Raw genomic sequence first — 18499 nt, 5'->3', positions numbered from 1 at the left:
ATTGTCACCATGTGGTACCGGACTAGCCTCTGCCAGGCACCGCGGATCGCTGGAAAAAATAGTAGAAATTGGCCGAAATAAAGGGATAGTATACCAGAGAAGAGGGCCATAGAAGCTCCAATTTCCGTGGGTCGCAAATTGGAGCTTCTATGGCCCTGGATCTTCTCTGGTATACTATCCCTTTATTTCGGCCAATTTCTACTATTTTTCCAGCGATCCGCGGTGCCTGGTAGAGGCTAGTACCTGACGACAGGCTTTGACAAGAGGAATGAGAGCCTGTCGTTTTCGAGAGGTGCAGAAATACAAACTGGTCGCTGCATTTCCCACACTGAAGAGTAGAGCATCATCAACCACCTGTTCATACCATACAAGCAGAGTGATGGGTACCGTACAGCAGCGCTCCTAGCGATAAGGGTGCAAACTGCAGAGTGACGGGCAGCATTCTGGAGGAATGTCATATATCTCAAACTCTGTGATGACATTTGATAGATGCATACCATCATCAAGTTAGTTTTACTGGAGGAAAATCTCCATGCTTTTTGCTTTGCCGGTAAGAGTTTTCTTCATAGTCACAAGTTGTACCACCGCTTTCTTGATTCTTATGTTGCATGTTCAACTCCTTTTTCACTCCGATTCTCGTACTGAACGGGGTTTTTTTGGCGACGTCTCAGGGAGGAGCCTAATGGTACAGTATTGTGTGCAGTTTGCAAGAATTCTAGGAATGGTACAGGCATTTTGTCCACAGGCATGTGGAATGTCCACAGGCATTTCTCTGACCCACATCTATGCCCACATTCCTGGAAACCCTTGGGAAGACTCTCTTCCTGGGATGGCCCTACTTTCTGTGAACCCGGGGCTCGTTCACTATACACTCAGGGGAGGAGTGCACTTTATCTGTCTAGACTTAACAGGTACCAAGTCTTCCTCAAAATCATGAAATGATGGCAGTGCCATGCAAACAATAACCCAAACAGCAACCACCGTCGCCATGGCAATGTATGTGTTCATTGCCAGTCTTGTTTGTCATTGGGTTCACAGCGTGTTTCGTCTACTAAACCACGGCCCTTATTTTCCAAGACAAGAATTCAAAGCATGTTGTTTACAAGTGTATTTTTGAGTACCCGATCAAAGTGTTGTGGGTGCTTTTACGGGAGTTGAATAAGACCAAAGAGCACTTCCCATATATACACCCCTCTATGCATGTAAGAAATCGGAGAAATTGGTAGTTTGTTGATTTTAAACGCATTGTTACATGCATGTAACATACTAATAAGTAGTCACAAAGAAAACGTTTTCACTTAGTTTCTTCTGTATGCATATGGTACTGTGTTGGTCTTGTTGATACATTTAAAGCTTCGGTCACAACCCGCCGTACGTGCTTCTGCGTGCTGTCTACGTGCAAAAACTTGGGCAAACGCAGGGCATCCGTGCGTGGTGAGTAACACCTCCGTACTGAATCCTACGGATTGGGAAGCACGCAGACACGTCGTAGAACTTTAAGTGCATGTAAAACTTTTTCTACGTGCGGTCTACGGATTCACAACCCGTACGTACCGTACGGAAGAAGCACGTGTGAGTACGGCCTCCTTACGGTAAAGTTGCAATCGCACAGAGATCGTACGTTGTAAGCACGTACAACTCACCACTTGCGCAACGTACGATGCACGCAACCGCTCACGGCCAGACTTCGCATGCAGACCACACTCTTACACCTTGCGCAACCGTTTGAGCCACTCCTTCCCTACGTTTTCAGAAAAAATCGTAGCAGACGTAGCCTCCCAAAAAACGTACGGACAAAAAGCACGTACGGCGGGTTGTGACCGAGGCTTAAGCGAGGGTGTCGACGTCTGTCAATGACAAGTATTTTACGAATTTGGACCTTCGACAACGGTATGTGCAACTTGCTACGACGGTGAATAAAATGAATACACATATGACTAGAGAAGTAACATTTGCAAAGCAAATGCATAATGTTTACCTTCGGACATAGTCTGCTCTGTTAATTCTTACTCAAACACATTCACATACTTGTACTTCTAGTATATGATGACAGGAGCAGAGCAGACCATGAAATTGCAACATTATGTAACGCAACACCAGTCAGACGTCAACAAATCATTTCATTGGTCAGGTCAGAGGTCACTGTTTGGAGAAGAAGAAGAAACTGAGCAAAAACAATGTGTTTTCCTGCGGTAAACATAAAAATCTTTTTGGTCTGTGAGGTCTTTGTCGTTACACTGTACCATGAGAGGCCAGAATTTTGCACTTATCTATCTGTACATTATTATACATACGCAATGAAGAGTAAAGGAAGAGACTCGATGCACATTGTAGGGCACGGTAAGTTGATCTGCGGAGAATATTGCTTTCTGCAATGGTTTGATTACATTTGGATATTGATGAACTACTGACGCATTTCGTGAAAATTGTTTTGCGAACTCCCTTAGTCAGCTAGTTTTTTTGCCACATCAGTCTTTTTTACTTCTGACAGCAACTTCGAAAAATACTCAACAGCCTAAAAAGATTACCTTTAAAAGTGTATACGTGTACTATGCTACACAAAGGTAGGTTTTACGTATTACTGCTTGGTTGATACGCAAAAATCGGTGTCCCACAAATATGTGTCAGTACCAATCAAAGTGTACAAGGAGTCTCTACCAGACTAACTACGCTGGCTATACATGTATATGAGAATGATTGCCAGGGGAGTTTGGCCGCCTTGTAGGTTTGACTGGCCGCGCAGTTCGGAGGGAAAGAAACTACTCCCTTGGGAAATTTTACTCTCTTTCTTGCCGAACTCTACGATCCGTATTCCCGTAGAAAGGCCTGGTGGAGGCTAAATTTTACTCTCTTTCTTGCCGAATTCTACGATCCGTATTCCCGTAGAAAGGCCTGGTGGAGGCTAAATTTTACTCTTTATTTTGCCGAATTCTACGATCCGTATTCCCGTAGACTGAAGTCCTGGTGGAGGCTAAATTTTACTCTTTATTTTGCCGAATTCTACGATCCGTATTCCCGTAGAAAGGCCTGGTGGAGGCTAAATTTTACTCTTTATTTTGCCGAATTCTACGATCCGTATTCCCGTAGAAAGGCCTGGTGGAGGCTAAATTTTACTCTTTATTTTGCCGATTTCTACGATCCGTATTCCCGTAGAAAGGCCTGGTGGAGGCTAAATTTTACTCTCTTTCTTGCCGAATTCTACGATCCGTATTCCCGTAGAAAGGCCTGGTGGAGGCTAAATTTTACTGTCTTTCTTGCCGAATTCTATGATCCGTATTCCCGTAGAAAGGCCTGTGGAGGCTAAATTTTACTCTCTTTTTTTGCCGATTTCTACGATCCGTATTCCCGTAGACTGAAGTCCTGGTGGAGGCTAACTAGGAGTGGCGAGGGATGATATCTGGACTCTCGATGAGACAGACAAATTTCACAAACATATGTTCTTTTCACTGATTGCTTCTGAATACCCAATACGCAAAAGAGGTCAGAAGACAATGATTGTAGTATGATGTAGACAGTGCATGCCCACATATCATACAGTCACACCAAGGGAAGCCAAGAGACACGGGTGGACTGACTAGACTCCCGGCGACTGTTCGACTGTCCAGGGCCGCCTTTGTCGCAACTTGCAAGGTCTCTTTTTTATTTTTTTATTCCAACATGTAATCACCAGACGTGGTGACGGCACACTCAAGTTTTATCAACTTATATTAATGCCGCCACCAACACAGGGGACATCATCGGACAGTACTCATTTTCATCTGAGCGAAGGGAGGAAAGTCGTGTAAAGTGCCTTTCCCAAGGGCACAAGATCGGTGGCATGTCAGGACTCGAACCCGGGACCTCTAGGTTCCGAGTCGCGCACTCTGCCGCTACGAAACACAACCCCACAATAATTGCAAGGTCTCTTTTTGCAATTCAATTCTGCTGTAACTGGGTATGATATTGGTAGTAACAAAAAAAACCCCGCAGCAACACGAGACAGTGACAATTTTTATAGCTTTAATATATTTGAATCTTTATTTGCATGTTCATGCCCATGGGGCTAAATGCATACATCAGAGTGTGATGTTACATGTACATCATACTGAGTAACATGATACATAGGATACAGGGATAACAGAATATCAGAATGACGTAAAAGTCTTAACAACTACTAGAGAATAAACTAATCTAGGCCTTAAGGATTTCTTCTCTCTTTTTAAAGCAATTGAAGATAGATTCACATATTTTTTTATTGTATGGTCATTGCTGGTGGACATGAGATGACTGAATACCTCTTTCTTTGTTTTTACCTCTCTCTTTCTTTTTTCTTTAATAGAAACGTTATTTGACGACCTTCAACAATTACCGTGGCTCCCGACGTGATCTAATATCATTCTTTCCGAGGACATTGTTAGAGAGGTCGGAGTAAACCTCAGCAATGATGAAAGTTTTCGCCATCCTGTGTGCAGTTTTTATCATCCTCGTGTGTTTGGCTACACCAGCCCGTAGCGAGGCCTTGCCTGAAGACTGCGTCCGCTCAAAAACGCCGAGAACAGGCTCCCTGGGCGTGTATGGCGTGGCGGTCACCTGTAACTCCCGCGGGCTGACCACCTTCCCTGACCACATTCCACCCGACACTTTTGATTTGAAGATGACCAACAACAGAATCCGTAACGTCCCGTATATCCCACCGCTGAGATACCTGAACATATTGGACCTCAGTAGGAACCGCATCGAAACATTGTCGTGGGGGTCTCTCTGTAACTTACCGTCAGCGACTAACATCTACTTGAACCAAAACAAGATCACAGGAGTCAAATTTGAGGACTGTATCCACAACCTAAGCAAACTCAGGTTAGTTGATCTGGCAAGTAACTTGATTGCGTCCTTGTCTGAGAGTGATCTTGGACTTCCTTTGATGAAGGCAAAAATCCTGTTAGTTTCGAACCCTTTTCTCTGCGACTGCAAACTAGAATGGCTAGTCAAGAAGTTCAAATGCTTGAAAGAACAAATTCCCGAATCATGCGATGTGTCCTTTCTTTCCAACGCGTACTATCAAAATCATAACTTTCACTGTGACTCGCCTGTGCAGTTACGTGCTCAATCCCTGTCAGACGTTTCTATCAGTGAGTTAGTGTGTGTAACGACGCCTCTATCCACAGGCGCTAGGCCACCGAGTTTTTGTTGAGATCTAACAATACATGTAACGTTACATTGTTTTGTAAACCATTAAATAAAATCCTTATTATTGTTTCGCGCATGTTAGAACATACACTGTGTCTACTCATTCAGCCCGTTGCCATCACAATACAGTGGTCCGTTGAAATATTCCCAAAAATCATACAGTCACATAACACATAACACCGTGAACACGGCCCGTTGAAAGGTTCCCTAGAATCATACGTACACTGAACACGGTCACAAACTGATGAGGATTCCAAAGAACCATACGAACAGATACCGAAGTCTCCCGAAGATTGCCGAGAGCCGAACAGCGACTTCCGAACGCTTCATCTTGGTTAGGTACTTAGTACTAGTATACACTAGGTGCGAAATGCCATTTCAAAAGACCCTATTTTCTGCGAAATGCCATAAGGAAAATAAAAGTCTTGATACTATCTATAATCAAGGGGTAACTAAGTAGCCATGTAAACTTTTTGGGGGTATGATACCATATTTTAAAGAAGATATGATGCATTTTGTAAAGTCCAATTTCCGGCGAACTGCGTTACCAGGTCGCTGCTGTACAGGTCAATGACATCATCGCTAGCCAATCAGACGCACGATAGGCCCACATTTCCCGCGCGGTTCTAAAATGTAAACGCACACAACTGGCTACATCACCCGACAAGAGTCTTGACATGCTATGTGTAAATGTACTCTAAACACGTCCACAAACCCCACCGACATGTTTTCAGTTCTACATATGTTTCCCAGGCATGAGATTTGGAAAGTGTAGTTGTGCCCAATATCTCTAAAATGTACTATATCGTTGTTTTCTGAGTCTGGGGAGGCAGGGACTTCACACCGAACGTGATTCTAAGTCACATTTTTGCTGCCACCCCAGTTGGTAACGCAGTTCACGGGTAGGTGTTTCCTACCCTGTCATCTTTTTTGAAGTTATCACCGCTAGCGCTAGCCCCCGGCTTGGGGGTTCTATCGAGTCGAGCAGCGGTTTTTGCGACGCATTCGAGTTTGCGAAACCTGTTCTATTCCCGTCGGCCTTTGCGCTACCCTGAACGCCAATGTAACAGCTGAGTAATGAGTGTGCTTTTTATTGTATGATTCAGCGGACCAAGTACCCAGCAGTATGTATTATATATGTATGGTTCATTGTACAGAGAATTCTAGGGAAATTTTTCAACGGACCGTGTTCACGGTGTTATGCGATGAGTGTATGATTCTCGGGAATCTTTCGACGGACAGTGTTCACGGTGTTATGTGTTGAGTTCATGACTCTTCGGATCCTTTCAACGGACCGTGTTCATAGTGTTTGTGTTCAGTGTATGATTATCGGGAATCTTAAGCTTGTACGGAGTGCACAGTATACGAGTGTTCATAAAACAAAGCAACAGCGATCTCAACAAAAACTCGGTGGCCTATCGCCCATGCTCTATCAACAACAGAGGGGGCTGTATATAGCACCAGACAGAGCACACACGGTACAAGCCAACGAAATGTTCACCCTGGCGTGCCCGTTATCCAACAAGCGCAAAGCACCCCTGCATTTGGCAACACGACAAAAAATGGAGGCTTGACCGCCGGCACTGCCATAGTGAAGCGGGATAAACCAGTGTTCCGTACCGTCCACATCATCATCATGACAACAGCCGGTCTGCTAGGCTTGGTCTTTGCCGTCTGTCTGACTCTGAAGTTCGTCAGAGAGTGCCGGTTGCAGAACGCCAACAGGGCAGCAAACAACATTTCTGTGCCGCTGCGGGTCCTTAGCACAGACAACCAATCTACGTCCCAAACTGGACCTCCATCCGCCATAGAACTGTCGCAGCTGATACCTAACTCCTTGTATAACCGTAATAACCCAGCCGCCGTGTCGCACGTCCAAACTACAACCAACACTCAACTATCGCAGTTGGTCCCGCCGATAGCAAACTCGCTGTATCACCGTAATAGCCCAGCCACCATGCCAGAACAGCCACGCTTACCAACCCCACTCCCGCCAATACAAAATGTGTCCTATCATAGCACCAACCCAGCCGCCTTGTCATCTGAGGAACCTGACCGTACGTACGAATATATCCCATAACTAGAGAAGTAACATTTGCAAAGCAAATGCATAATGTTTACCTTCGGACATGGTCTGCCCTGTTAATTCTTACTCAAACACATTCACATACACTTGTACTACTAGTATATGATGACAGGAGCAGAGCAGACCATGAAATTGCAACATTATGTAACCCAACACCAGTAACCATGGTGACAGACGTCAACAAATCATGTCATTGGTCAGGTCAGAGGTCACTGTTTGGAGAAGAAAAAGAGGAAGAAACTGAGCAAAAACAATATGTTTTCCTGCGGTAAACATAAATATATACAGTATCCAAGACAATATTAAGGCTGATTGGACAGCAGGTTAGTTGTATTGACCCACTTTTCTACTAGCTTAATTATTTTATTTTATTTTTTTACATTCCAACATATAATTACAAGACGTGGTGACGGCACACTCAAGTTTTTTTCAACTTATATTAATGCCGCCACCAACACAGGGGACAATACAATACTCATTTTTTACCTGAGCGAAGTGTGGAAAGTCGTGTAAAGTGCCTTTTCCAAGCACAAGATCGGTGGCATGTCAGGACTGGAACCCGGGACCTCCTGGGTCCGAGTCGAGCACTCTGCCGCTACGCCAAACGACCCCACATTACATTTCAAGCCTTACAAAAAATGTTTTCTGTTCTTCTAAGGATAATATTAGGGAGGGCTGACGGATATCTCTTCCGATGTTGAACCGTAAAGTCCCCCCAAAGACGCTATCTATATGTTGAATGGACCAAATAGGGCGAACTTCAAGATGTAAAATTGTAACTTCTAGCTGAAAAACTGTCGAAGCAAGTGCAAATGCTAGTCATGCATGTTTGATGTAGTTGTACAAATGGTACTTCTAGTCCAGTTGTAAGAAACAGGAGGAGCCCGTAAAAACCCACGGGTCCCGTTTGCCGGATCTGTTGGTAGCGCGCCACTGTTACACTAAAAACAGTGGGGGGTTTATAGGCGCTACCAACAGATCCGGCAAACGGGTCTAGACCTTTTCGGCCGAGCGGTTAGATTGTCTGACTGGGGCCCGGGAGGTTGTGGGTTCGAACCCCGCCCGGGACCAGTGGGGTTTTTACTGGCTCCTCCTGTTTCTTACACAGTCCTGATAATTTGCAATTTTAGCCACCCAGACGTTTGGAAAGTAATATTAGAGTCTCTGTGAAAAGAAAGTGGGATGAAAGTAAAAAATATTTCAATCTTAGCAAGGCAGAATGTATAAAAACAGACACATAAGTATATAGAAAATTGGAGACAAAAGATGCACTACTTGACTTAGACATACATACATAAGGAACATACAGATACTTTACTAGGCTTTAATTTAGATGTTGAGTACTTGCGTTTCTTGATCGGGAAGTTACTGTCATTAAGACAGGGTAGTAAGGTAAGCCCGTAGATGTTTTTCCTCATAATTAGACATGTCTAATTGTAAATATTTATCTAAAAGTGTATCTTGTAGTCGAGTTTTGGAAATATGATCAATTATCAAAACGTACATGGCGATTACGAAATTTAGATGCAGCATTTAGGGTGTTGTTAAGGTTATGTTTTCAAAGGCTTAGGTACCTGATAACAGGGCTGGAAATACTAGGTGCACTTGAGCACGGTGGTCAAATCTGGGCTGCAAAGTTCCAACATTTCATAGAATCCGAATTGTGTTCGATCGTGTTCGATCTGGGCAATTCGAATCGAACCCCCGTTCTATTTCGGGGTCACCTGCGGTCATTTACAATAAAACGGCAAAACAAGCCCTTCTACCTCCGTTCCTTGCAACAGATGAAAAACAACACTTTTGATCTAGATACAAACGAATAACACAAGGCAGACTTTTGGTCGACATGACATGTCTGCAAAAATCGTTTAAACCTGCAAGCATGGAGAGTCAAACATACCCCATTCACGGCTCAAAATGACCATAAATGTTGTCCCGAAAAACCATGTTTTAGGGATTTTTGACAAATGGCCTCAATTTTGAATTATGGGTAATTTAGTGCGAAAAATGTAAAAAAATAATTTTTTTCACCAATATGTCGACAAAAACTAGACTTAAAATCAGAAATTAAAAAATCCCTAAAACACGATTTTTGATCTTATTCCTAGTCGTCGAAAAATATAAAACTCGGGGATCTGGGGCAATATACGCAGCCAGGTTTAAACGATGTTTGCCTAAAAACATGACATGACTTGTGGTCGGAAACCCGAAAATAATCGTCTTTCGGAGCGAAATTTAAAAAAATCATGATCAATGATTTAACATAAACAGATAACATTAAAAGGATGTTAAGACGATAATTTCATTTCAACTTGACGAAGTTTACCATTAAACCCTTTTTTGTTTATTTTCAAGTGTTTTATATACTGGTAGTCCAAAACATGTACAGGCCAAAATAACGTCTTGTAACCCGATACCTTTTAGAACGCGCCTAGCAATGGGAAAGAATACCGTAGCGACAGACCGTCGTGAAGAATTGCACCTTAGAGCACCAAAATTTGGAGCTGTGCATCCATTTTTTCTGTGGGTGCACCAGTGCACTTGAACATGTTGTGTAAAGATGTTAAATGCATACATGTCGAAGTATACAATATATTCTTAGATCTTAACTAGAAAAATAATAGAATTATTGCTTTAATCAAAATAAGGAAACATACTTAGTTTTTTTCTGACATTCTACTATTTTTATCTTATATGGTGCACCCAAAAAAAACTTCTGTGACCGAATCTTTTGTGACCGTACCAGTGCACCTATTCCCGAAAATGATTTTTGAGTCTTGCTGTATGTTACTACTTTGAGTCATGCTGTATGTTAGCTGTTAGTATGTAAAATAATTGGCTGTTAGTATGTAAAATAAATAAAATGGCATGGTCAATGCAAAAAATGTATTTTTCTTGCTTTAAGTTGACATGTGAATGAAACAGATGGTGCAAAAAGAAAGAAAAAGAGTTGGGTCCCTACTTAGATAGCTACTTAGATAGCTACTTAGATAGCTACTTAGATAGGTACTTAGATAGCTACTTAGATAGCTACTTAGCTACTTAGGTACTTAGATAGCTACTTAGATAGCTGCTTAGATATCTACTTAGATAGCTACTTAGCTTCTTAGCTACTTAGATAGCTACTTAGCTAGCTAGCTACTTAGCTACTTAGATAGCTACTTAGATAGCTACTTAGATAGCTACTTAGATAGCTTGTTAGATATCTACTTAGATAGCTACTTAGATAGCTACTTAGCTACTTAGATAGCTACTTAGATAGCTAGCTACTTATCTACTTAGACAGCTACTTAGACAGCTACTTAGATAGCTACTTAGATATCTGTATCTGTATCTGTATAGCCGGTATAACCGCCTTTCGGCGTAACACACCAGCTACTTAGATAGCCTCTTAGCTACTTAGATAGGTACTTAGATAGCTACTTAGATAGGTACTTACATAGCTACTTAGATAGCTACTAAGATAGCTACTTAGATAGCTACTTAGCTACTTAGATAGCTACTTAGCTACTTAGATAGCTACTTAGCTACTTAGATAGCTACTTAGCTACTTAGATAGCTACTTAGATAGCTACTTAGCTAGCTAGTATGCATGTCGTTGTCGTTTGTTAACAGTCACCCCTATACCTCAAGATGGTACGGTCCGATATGATAACATTATCATATTAGGTATGCTCAAGTTGTTACCCTGACATATGACGCCCATGATTAAAACACAACACGACGAGCTGGCATCATGGAATCGGCCATCCGATCCACAGGACTGTTCCTGAGCTGCCTGGCGATACTCCTGTCCTTTAGCTTTCTATGGCACCTCAAGGACACAACGATCTTCAGTTCTAATGTCTCCAACAAGTAAGATAGATTATATTATTTTCTATCCTGTAGGATACATGATAGTAGCCTCCGTAGTAGGCTTATAGAACTGTGGGTTTGGTGGTCTTCGGCTGTTTTCTGATTAGCCCAGTTCAAAAACGGGGGTAATTCAACCAGGCCGGCCATGTTGTCTATATGCAATCAGAAAATAGCACATAAAAGATCCCAAAAAACTCAGACCCCAGTTTTTGGCATGCTATGGAGGCTAACATGATAGGTAAAGGATTTTCCAGTCCTGCATTGATTTGGACATTCCCAGAGTGAAATGTTTAGTGTCTGAGCGAGGCCGCTTTAGCTTTGCTCTCTTTGAATTCAGTCACGTAACCTTGACAGTTTATAGCCATTATAGCAAATTTTTACACTATGTCTCTAATTTGCGTTAGTAATATCCCGTTGAGATATCTGCGATTTTACTGTAATTCTCGGTGTAGATCTAACAGCCAAACAGCCTCGTGAGGCCCTAGCCTCCACAGCATGCCAAAAACTGGGGGTTTGGGGGGTCTTCAGGGTCTTTGGAAGCTTTTATATGCTATTTTCCGATTGCATATAGACAACATAGCCGGCCTGGTTCAATTTCCCCGTTTTTTAACGTTATTAGAACTGGGCTAATCAGAAAACAGCCGAAGACCACCAAACCCCCAGTTCTATAAGCCTGCTACGGAGGCTAATCAGGCCCTGCATGTGAACTCAAGTAACCGCGGGACTAAGTGGTCCAACAAGTATTTTGACGATTGTAGTGCCTATATAGACCTACGCCCAAATCCTTCTGACTTCCTCTTGAACAGATATTGGCCAGGTTTGTAGACTTTTTGGCCGTGTTTATGTGAAGTCACCCAAATCGCGATTCGGGTAATTCACATTCCTCACATCTGGTCCACGTGCCACACACTCCTGTGAAACCGTGTCCGATCACGATTCGCTTGAGCTACATTTATTGCTATTTGATGATAACACGCAAGGTGGCGTGTTATTAATGTCAGAGGTCAACGACCTGCTTGCTGGTGCCCCCCTCCCAGCGTATCTCGGCCGAATGCCGACGTGGTCCCGCCAGGGGCGGTGAAGCTCGTCCTAGAACGGACACATGCTGCCTCGTAAAATTTGGTATTCCATATAAATAAAGAAATATCACCCCGTAATCCATGACCAGGCGAAGTCACATTGAAATCACATTGCCAAAAATGATTGCGTTCAGACGCAAATCGCGATGCGGGAAAACCGATTCGAAACCACCTCTAGAAGTGGCTTGGGATCGAGGCGCTTTCAATGTGATTTGGAGCGTTCAGATGGAGCCACTTGAAACCGGCTTCGGGGTAAACCACATGTAAAGCGCCTTGGATGACTTCACATAAACACGGCCTTTTGTGTTACCGGAGAAGGAAACAGGCAGGGTCCAAATTTTCTCAGTTTGGGGAGAATTTGTAGGTACAGTTCGGACCCTGACAGATCTCAACAAGCCCTGAGGGAATGGATGCATGTGAAATTGGTGTCAGAGGTTCGGTTTGAATGAGACCTTAAACCCCCTTTTTTTCTTTGCATTGTTCAAATCCCTTAAAAGCTGTTGCATATATCATTGCAGCAGATCAGTTACGTATGCTGGGAGCCTGCCAACATTCCAGAACAACGTGTCAGACTTGTACAATACAACTAGTGAGGGGAAATGCCGCCCTGTCACCAATTTTGTCTTCATTAAGGTATGATACTTGTGAAACCTAAACGTATCACTTTGTTCACATATGATAGTAAAAGGTTGAACTTTATTCCAACACACAATTGTACAGAGATCAAATTTTCAGCGACCACTGTCGCCTTCATCAGGATGATTAATGACCAATCCCTGGCACTTTTCATCAACTGCTTACGTCATGTATCAGTAATATCTCGTGTGAATAAGGTCACGTGGTTAAGGTAAACCGTAACTCTCGCGAGATCACGTTGTGAAGTGATTGGTCATTAGTTATCCTGATGAAGGCGACAGTGGTCGCTGAAAATTTGATCCCTGTACAATTGTGTGTTGGAATAAAGTTTAACGTTTTACTATGATTACTACCAACACAGATGAACTTTCATAATAATGTTCACATATGCTTAAGTCACTACAAAAAAGGATATGATTAGGTAAACTAAAACTAGTAGTAAAAGGTAAACTGTAAAATTGTAGAATAGATGTTATTTTTTTGTGCGCCAGGCTTTAATGTCTTTGTAGAATATAAATTTTAGCTATTGACTAGTACTGTACACTAAAGGTGAAATATGCCATATATGGTATGCATAGAGTTTCTTGTCTTATGTTTTTTCATCTTTTTTGCCACTCGACGAAGTATTATCCAATGTTTATTTGTGACATCATCATAGACATCGGCCGACCAATCACAACAAATCCATGAATCGTGTTGTAATTAGGCCCAACCAATCACAAGTTGCCGTTTTGTCTGTTAACTACATTCACCAATTTCACACTTCCCATAATGCCTAGTAAAAGTCACGGATATGACGTAAGACCACCCCTCCCCCTTCCTCGATGTAATATTTCCAACAAATTCTATCTACAAACTAGTCAACTATTGTTTTGAATTATTTTTCTAGTATAAAGCGCGTGCCATAATTGCATTTTTGTTGGAATGAGAGAAAATGACGTACCTTCGAATTCTATCGTTCTAATATACGTAATGCGACCGTGCGAGTAGGAGAGTCTTCGGTAGAAGGTAGAACGATTACAGAAGGTACATCATTTTCTCTCATTCCAACAAAAATGCAATTATGGCATGCGCTTTATACTAGAGAAATAATTCAAAGCAATAGTTTTACATGTGACCTCTGACCTCCACAGGAATAACCGACCTTGACCGATCAATGGCTTTTGAGTTACGAAGAACGATTTTGATTTGTTCTCTACGGTTCTGTTTGTCTCTAAGTAATCCCATGTATTTATTTTGTATAATTTGGTTACCTGCGTTATTTATGTTTTACATACAATTCTCTGTTACTTCTGTTTAAGTATTAACTTATGTTTCATTATTTCTGTAAACTGGGCCCCACTGAAAATCAACTTGTCAAAGCTGAGTTGGGCTACCCAGGTGTGTTAAAATGAAATAAAAAAAATAGTTGACTAGTTTGTCGATAGAACTTCTTGGAAATATTACATCGAGGAAGGGGGAGGGGGTGGTCTTGCGTCATATCCGTGACCGTTACTAGGCATTATGGGAAGTGTGAAATTGGTGAATATTTTTTCCATCCAGGTCCATAAGACGGCTTCAGGCTCCACGTTCATGCTCCTGGCCAGATTCGGCCGGAACCACGGAATGACCATCTGCTATCCTACAAACCGTATCAAAGCCAGCCACAAGCAGCTTTCATACCCAAGGTACACATTCAAACTCCCTGTATACTATATTTAAGGGTTGATGACCTGCCCCGAGGTGAATATGGTGTGATAAAGCCTTGTCAGTTGCTATAAACACCGAATAAAACCACTGAGTGAGCGCAGCGAGAAAGGGCCGGCCATTAACGCTAGTATCATATAGCCCATCAAAATCTACACAGTAAAGAGTGACACATTCCTGTACAACACATACAAACTTAAATAGAACAATGTGTTCCATTCGGAGTCACCTGAGGTCACTGAGGGAGGGCGTGTTCTATCTGGGTCAAAGTCAGGGAACAGGTGTTCTTATGGGAGTCACCTGAGGTCATTGGAACACAACTCAAGTTACTTTGGATTTTTTAGAACAAACCGTTGTTCCTTTCCCTAGGGCACAAGATCGGTGGGATGAGTCGACTCGAACCAGAACCCGGGACCTCTAGGTTCCAAGTCGAGCACTCTGCCGCTACGCCACACGACCCCACATTGGCATTTTTTGTAGTGTATTTGACACTAACCGACTTCAATACGTCCTACAGCGGACATTTGACAAAAGAAGACTGCAGGCCGGCCCTGGGAAGAAACTACACCCTCATTATCCACCATTCCATCATGAGAAAGACCGCCATGGACGGGGTTATGGCACCTGGGACCAGGTACATCGGCATCGTGCGAGAGCCTCTCAACCATTTTCGCTCCATATTCTTCTGGCAGAATCCTGGTGCCCGCCGCAAGAAGAACCCACTAGGGGCTTTTCTTAATAAAAAAAGCCGTAAGAAGAAAGAGGCCGTACTCGAAACATCGCAATTTTCAGTCTTATACCCTGGGGTTTCCACCAGAACTGATGACCAGCAAAAATACAAGCCTGATACACCAAGCAATAAGGTGGGTTTAAAGTTAAAACTTTTGATCCAACACCAAAAATTCTCTCACCTAGAGCTTTCGACCAGTTACTCAGTAGACTGACCCAGTGAAGCTTGTCACGTGGCTTCTTTGAAGTGTAACGTCAACACCGGGTCAAAGGTATCTGGTAGACGATGTCGGCCCCCGTCGCGGTTCAATGAAGGGTGATGGGCCCTGATGTATATGGCTTGCTTCACCCCTCTCAGGAAATAGGCTTGTTCACCTTTCACCCTTCATTGAACCGCGACGGGGCCGACATCGTCTACCATATACCCAGGTTACGTCATAACAACGTCATTAGTAAAATTGCACAGTATTCTGTAAAGTTGCACTGTATACTAATACGACTGCACTGTATTCCGTAAAATTGCACTGTATACTAGTAAACTTGCACTGTATTCCGTAAAATTGCACTGTATACTCTGGCAACCCTGGAAATGATTCTTAGAAGATCTACAGCTACCGGTCGTTCACCGGTATGAACAGGGTCTTAGGAACAAAAACACTATCTCTATCCCCCCGCCAGAACAAAAAGACTACAGAACTCTTTCCTTCACCAGTAAATCAGACTATATAACCGGACTGTACAGACAGAGTCTGGCACAAGATAATGGACCTTGTAATGACCTTTAAAACGTTATAGTTGTTGTAAATATATAATTTTTTTGACATTTTATCTTGTAAATATCAACGCCATTCAGGCAACATTGTATGTCATGTTTGTCTGCTATGTTTGATATCTTAATAAAAAATTGAATTGAAACTTGTTTTTGTACAGGACCGTTGGAAGCTGGTACTCTGTAGTGCTGATAACAGAGTATTGGGAGGAATCTCTGGTACTGCTGAAAAGGAAGTTTTGCTGGACCCTGTTCGACATCCTACACACCACACGGAAACTACATGAACTCCCTCCCCTAATAAAACGCAACGAACATGTCAAACTGACCAAGAAGCAGACAAACAACCACAGGAAGATGAGCAACATAGATTATATGATGTACAACTACTTCAATAACACATTTTGGCAACGTGTGAGCCAGGAAGGGCCCGACTTTTGGGAAGAGTTGGCGTATTACAAGACACTGAACCACCAAGTGAACCAACATTGTAACTCAGTAGGTGGGACAAGGGTCTTTTCCGCCGGTAAATGGAGTGAAGAATTTACGATAGATTCAAAATTCTGTGAGGAACTGCAGAAATGGGCGGAGGGGAGGTGGGCTGTAGCGTGTTGGGACGTGGTCGATAGACAAAACAAAGAGATTGAGGAACAAAAAGGCAAGCCTGTGAGTAAGAAGGTTTCAACCTCCTTGCTGTGAAGTTGATTCAGAATCATAATTTAGAGCGAGATGTTATAATTTCTTCATGTTTGTATTTTGTGAAACAACAATACAGAATGCATCCAGATGTATATGATCCTGACAACTGTTTCATGTTCAATTGCCTAAAGTATTAGGACTGTACGTAGATGGAAAACTTACCTACTTTTGATTATTCTTGACACGTCGTTTGCATACTATCTTTCATACTTTTTTACTCTTTGATTTGATAGTATTTGTCTTTAGTGTATTGAGGATACTTCTCCTGGAACAATGACAATGTCATAAGTTATGCTTGAAAATGTCGCCCTAAATGGTAGACTAGTGCACGCGTCTGTTGGAACTTTTTTTTCATTCCTACATGTACTCACCAGACGTGGTGACGGCACACTCAAGTTTTTTTTCAAGTTCACTCAACTTATATTAATGCCGCCACCAACACATGGGACAAATGCATGACAGGACAATACTCATCTACACCTGAGCTAAGTGAGGAAAGTCGTGTAAAGTGCCTTTCCCAAGGACACAAGATCGGTGACATGTCAGGACTCGAACCCGGGGCCTCTAGGTTGCGAGTCGCGCACTTTGCCGCTACACCACACGACCCCACAACTTTTGATACAGTAGATGGTTTATGATGTCAATAGAAGAAACTGTAACTGACATTTGGATGTATCTTGGATGTTATTTTAATAAACTCATGACAGACCAAAACGTACCTTCCCCAAAATCATGACAGTGCCAACAACCCTACCAACAACCTCCGTTGCCATGGCAATGTATGTTTTCATTGCCAGTCTTTTTTTTTTGAGAACAGGCGAAAATCGTGCAATGCGCGCGCGCGGATGTCATCCATAAAATTTAGGAGGCGTGGCCTAAGATATACTAAAGGGTGCACCAATGCTGCGACAGTATGGGATCCATATACAAAGAAAGACAAAGACAAATTGGAAAGGGTACAGAATCAAGCTGCAAGATTCTGTATGAACAACTATGAAAGAGGTGCTAGTGCACGGAACTTCGACCAGACTATGCATGATGTACAAAATGACTAATAAACTGGTGGACATCCCATATGACTACTAAGTACCAGCCCAGAAGAGAACAAATAGCCACGCCTTCAAGTACCAGAGTTATCAACCGAGGATCGAGGTGTTCAAGAATTCATTCTTTCCTAGAACTATCGCAGAGTGGAACTCACTGTCACCAAGTACAGTAGGGACATTGTCATTAGATACCTTTAAACAATATCTAGAGTTAGAAGTTCAAGGGTTAGGAGTAACAAGTCGATCGGTGTAATATAGCCAGCTGCCGCCGCGCCGCGTGCCTGCGAAGCTGGTGTGTTACGCCGAAGGGCGGTTATACCGGCTATACAGATACAGGATACCATTGCTGCAAGTGGACACACCCCTTGGATGAGTGCCACGCCCCTTTCCCGCCCAAAGCCTACATTAAAGTCAAACGTACGTAAGTCCTAAACCTTGTTCTGCGAAAAGCTTCATATCTCAACCCAGATCTCACCTTTCCCTGCTCCGGTCACAAGGGCCCTTTTCCCGTCAAATCTGATCTCCATGAAGTAAGAAATGGGAAGACTGGGAAGACTGGGAAGACCTTGGACTTTGAAATGTAAACGTAGCAGTATATACGTTACCGCCCATTCGACTATCACAATACGGACCAAAATGCCGCTGTCCGTTTAATCAAGGAATTTCTATGAATAGACAATGTGTCAAAGAGAACTGCAATGTCACATCCATTTTAAGTCTATATCAGTCTTTTTCCTTCTGCCGTTGC

General features: G+C 42.7%; 1 protein-coding gene and 1 pseudogene across 1 annotated transcript; both read left to right on the top strand.

The window, feature by feature from the left end:
• The first annotated feature begins 4420 nt into the window (after positions 1-4420).
• Positions 4421-7246, top strand: LOC109483892. The gene is made up of 2 exons (XM_019787032.1): positions 4421-4752; positions 6700-7246. Exons 1-2 carry the CDS (start codon positions 4421-4423, stop codon positions 7244-7246), a joined length of 879 nt encoding a protein of 292 aa, XP_019642591.1.
• A 3742-nt stretch (positions 7247-10988) lies between these two features.
• LOC109483891 lies at positions 10989-16705 on the top strand (annotated as a pseudogene).
• Positions 16706-18499: the final 1794 nt, after the last annotated feature.

This window comes from Branchiostoma belcheri, unplaced genomic scaffold (genome assembly GCF_001625305.1).
Source record: "Branchiostoma belcheri isolate BF01 breed outbred unplaced genomic scaffold, Haploidv18h27 scaffold67, whole genome shotgun sequence".
In the NCBI taxonomy this organism is placed as follows: domain Eukaryota; kingdom Metazoa; phylum Chordata; class Leptocardii; order Amphioxiformes; family Branchiostomatidae; genus Branchiostoma; species Branchiostoma belcheri.
This window is presented reverse-complemented; position numbering and strand designations above follow the sequence as displayed.